Source organism: Sinocyclocheilus grahami, unplaced genomic scaffold, assembly GCF_001515645.1.
Source record: "Sinocyclocheilus grahami isolate Dianchi unplaced genomic scaffold, SAMN03320097.WGS_v1.1 scaffold5971.1, whole genome shotgun sequence".
Lineage (NCBI taxonomy): Eukaryota > Metazoa > Chordata > Actinopteri > Cypriniformes > Cyprinidae > Sinocyclocheilus > Sinocyclocheilus grahami.
The window spans coordinates 11,628-11,964 of record NW_015510521.1 but is presented as its reverse complement, the minus strand read 5'-3'; the positions used below and the strand labels follow the sequence as shown (position 1 = coordinate 11,964).

At 37.1% G+C, this 337-nt stretch overlaps 1 protein-coding gene across 1 annotated transcript in view; it reads right to left on the bottom strand.

Moving 5' to 3' along the window:
* Positions 1–103: 103 nt before the first annotated feature.
* LOC107577409 (ras-related protein ORAB-1-like) overlaps positions 104–337 on the bottom strand; it is a 10,195-nt gene continuing 9,961 nt past the window's right edge. The window contains exon 5 of the mRNA XM_016263491.1: positions 104–280. Coding sequence (XP_016118977.1) covers positions 119–280 — 162 coding nt within the window. The 3' untranslated portion in view covers positions 104–118. The remainder of the gene's footprint in view (positions 281–337) is intronic.

Sequence of the window (337 nt, the reverse complement as noted above, 5' to 3'; positions counted from 1 at the left end):
ACTTTAAGTACATTATTATGCTACCAATGTCACAGAAATGGGAAGCAACTGGGCTTGTAAAGCCCACTAGTTTTGATAAAAAAGGGAACAGAGATTTCAAATAAGAAATTAATACAGATTAGATGCATCTATTTTGACACATCAATACCTTGGCTGTTGTGTAGTCCACTACTTTCTTGGTGGTGAGGTCACATTTGTTCCCCACAAGCAGCTTGTTGACGTTCTCGCTTGCGTAGCGGTCTATTTCCTGTAGCCACTGTTTCACATTGTTATATGATTCCTTTAGAGAGAGAAAGACAGAAAATAATTCTTAATTTCAACTCTTTATGCGTTAATG